General features: G+C 41.7%; 1 protein-coding gene across 1 annotated transcript; it reads right to left on the bottom strand.

Annotated features, from left to right (window-relative positions):
• Positions 1-965: 965 nt before the first annotated feature.
• On the bottom strand, positions 966-1,376 carry LOC149769911 (histone H3). The gene has a single exon (XM_089949666.1). The coding sequence runs from the start codon at positions 1,374-1,376 to the stop codon at positions 966-968; it is 411 nt and encodes a 136-aa protein (XP_089805792.1).
• Positions 1,377-1,603: the final 227 nt, after the last annotated feature.

The raw sequence follows: 1,603 nt of genomic DNA, 5'->3' as shown, positions 1-1,603 counted from the left end.
ATGTTCGGTAGTTTAGTGCGACTGAATGACAAGCCCCACAGAAACAGAGGATTATAAACCAAACGCGCGGACCTAAAAGAAATGCTTACACAGAAATTTGTGCCACATACATTTACAAATATACGCATTACTCAGTTCAGCTCAGGATCATTCATATTTCTCACCATCGCTACATTCTTAATATCATATACGCATCTTCGTGAACATACACAAATGCAGTCCGTGACTTTTCATTAAAATGAATGTAACAACGTTTGGGTGCTGTTTTTATTTTTCATTCCCAGTTCGTTCATAACAGCAATAAGGCTGCACATACTTCAGCTGTACGAAAAATATCCCACCGTCATACAATTTACAATGGAAGCATATAATGCTTTGTGGTCGGGGTTTTTGGTGAGGGTGAGGCCATTGTGTTCCATACAAACCATTGTGATTTGTTTTTTCATTTCTGACATATTCATCATGAATGCTGTTTTCTATCCACAGGCCGCATGTATTTTGTATACCTCGTGCATGTAATATTATTAATGAATAAAATGATGTCGTGTGTATGCCTAGTCCATAAGGATGAGGAGGGGGAGGATGGCGAAGTACATGCATACGGACATATAGTCAACTGTGGGCACATAAGGAATACAGGCCGAGTCGGGTTCACTTAGGCAATGTCTCTGTTAATATTCCATGAAGCATCACAGTTGCCACTCAATTGCTAAAATATGCCAGGGACCAGTGATGATTAAGGTTATCACTATACATTATTTACCACACAACACAAAATGCATTCAGTACTCGGTAATAGTAGTGTAGTGTAGTGTACAAATACATATCTGGATTGCATAATAGGACTGTTACGTATTAAAATAGGAAAGTGTAATAAAGTATGGCAGTCAGAAAAATTAGCTCTTTTCTAGACATTTGTGTGGCCCTAAAAAGGGCCGTTTATGTACTTTTCGGCTGAAAGGTATTTATGCACGCTCCCCACGGATACGACGAGCAAGCTGTATATCCTTGGGCATGATGGTCACTCTCTTGGCGTGAATGGCACACAAATTGGTGTCTTCAAACAGACCAACCAAGTAGGCCTCGCTAGCCTCCTGAAGAGCCATAACTGCAGAGCTCTGGAATCTAAGATCGGTCTTGAAATCCTGAGCGATTTCACGAACCAGACGCTGGAAAGGCAGTTTTCGAATCAAAAGTTCGGTGCTCTTCTGGTATCGTCTGATTTCTCTAAGAGCGACTGTACCTGGCCTGTATCTGTGTGGTTTCTTGACACCACCAGTTGCTGGTGCGCTCTTACGAGCTGCCTTGGTTGCCAATTGCTTTCGTGGAGCTTTTCCTCCAGTAGATTTTCGTGCGGTTTGCTTTGTACGCGCCATTGCTATAAGTGACTGTACTTCTCAACAAGGAGTGTAAGAATGGCGCGTTGATATTCAAAGCGAAATATATTCCTATAAGTGAAACCGACATAACAACAAACACAGCTTTTGGTTGGCTAGAGTAATTTGAGCCAATTTCATTGGATGCTACCAGCGGGATCTGATTGGCGAGCATTCCGCCAAAATTTCAATCCGTCTAGCGTTAGTAAGGTCTTCGTACTATAACA

Source organism: Sinohyriopsis cumingii, unplaced genomic scaffold (genome assembly GCF_028554795.1).
Source record: "Sinohyriopsis cumingii isolate HCF-2022 unplaced genomic scaffold, ASM2855479v2 utg003031l, whole genome shotgun sequence".
Classification (NCBI taxonomy): Eukaryota; Metazoa; Mollusca; class Bivalvia; order Unionida; family Unionidae; genus Sinohyriopsis; species Sinohyriopsis cumingii.
The sequence above is the reverse complement of the archived record's forward strand: the minus strand, read 5'-3'. Positions and strand labels throughout refer to the sequence as shown.

What these genes read in the sequence shown, in the direction of transcription:
- LOC149769911 (XM_089949666.1), bottom strand. Translation starts at nt 1,376, where the DNA reads ATGGCGCGTACAAAGCAAACCGCACGAAAATCTACTGGAGGAAAAGCT.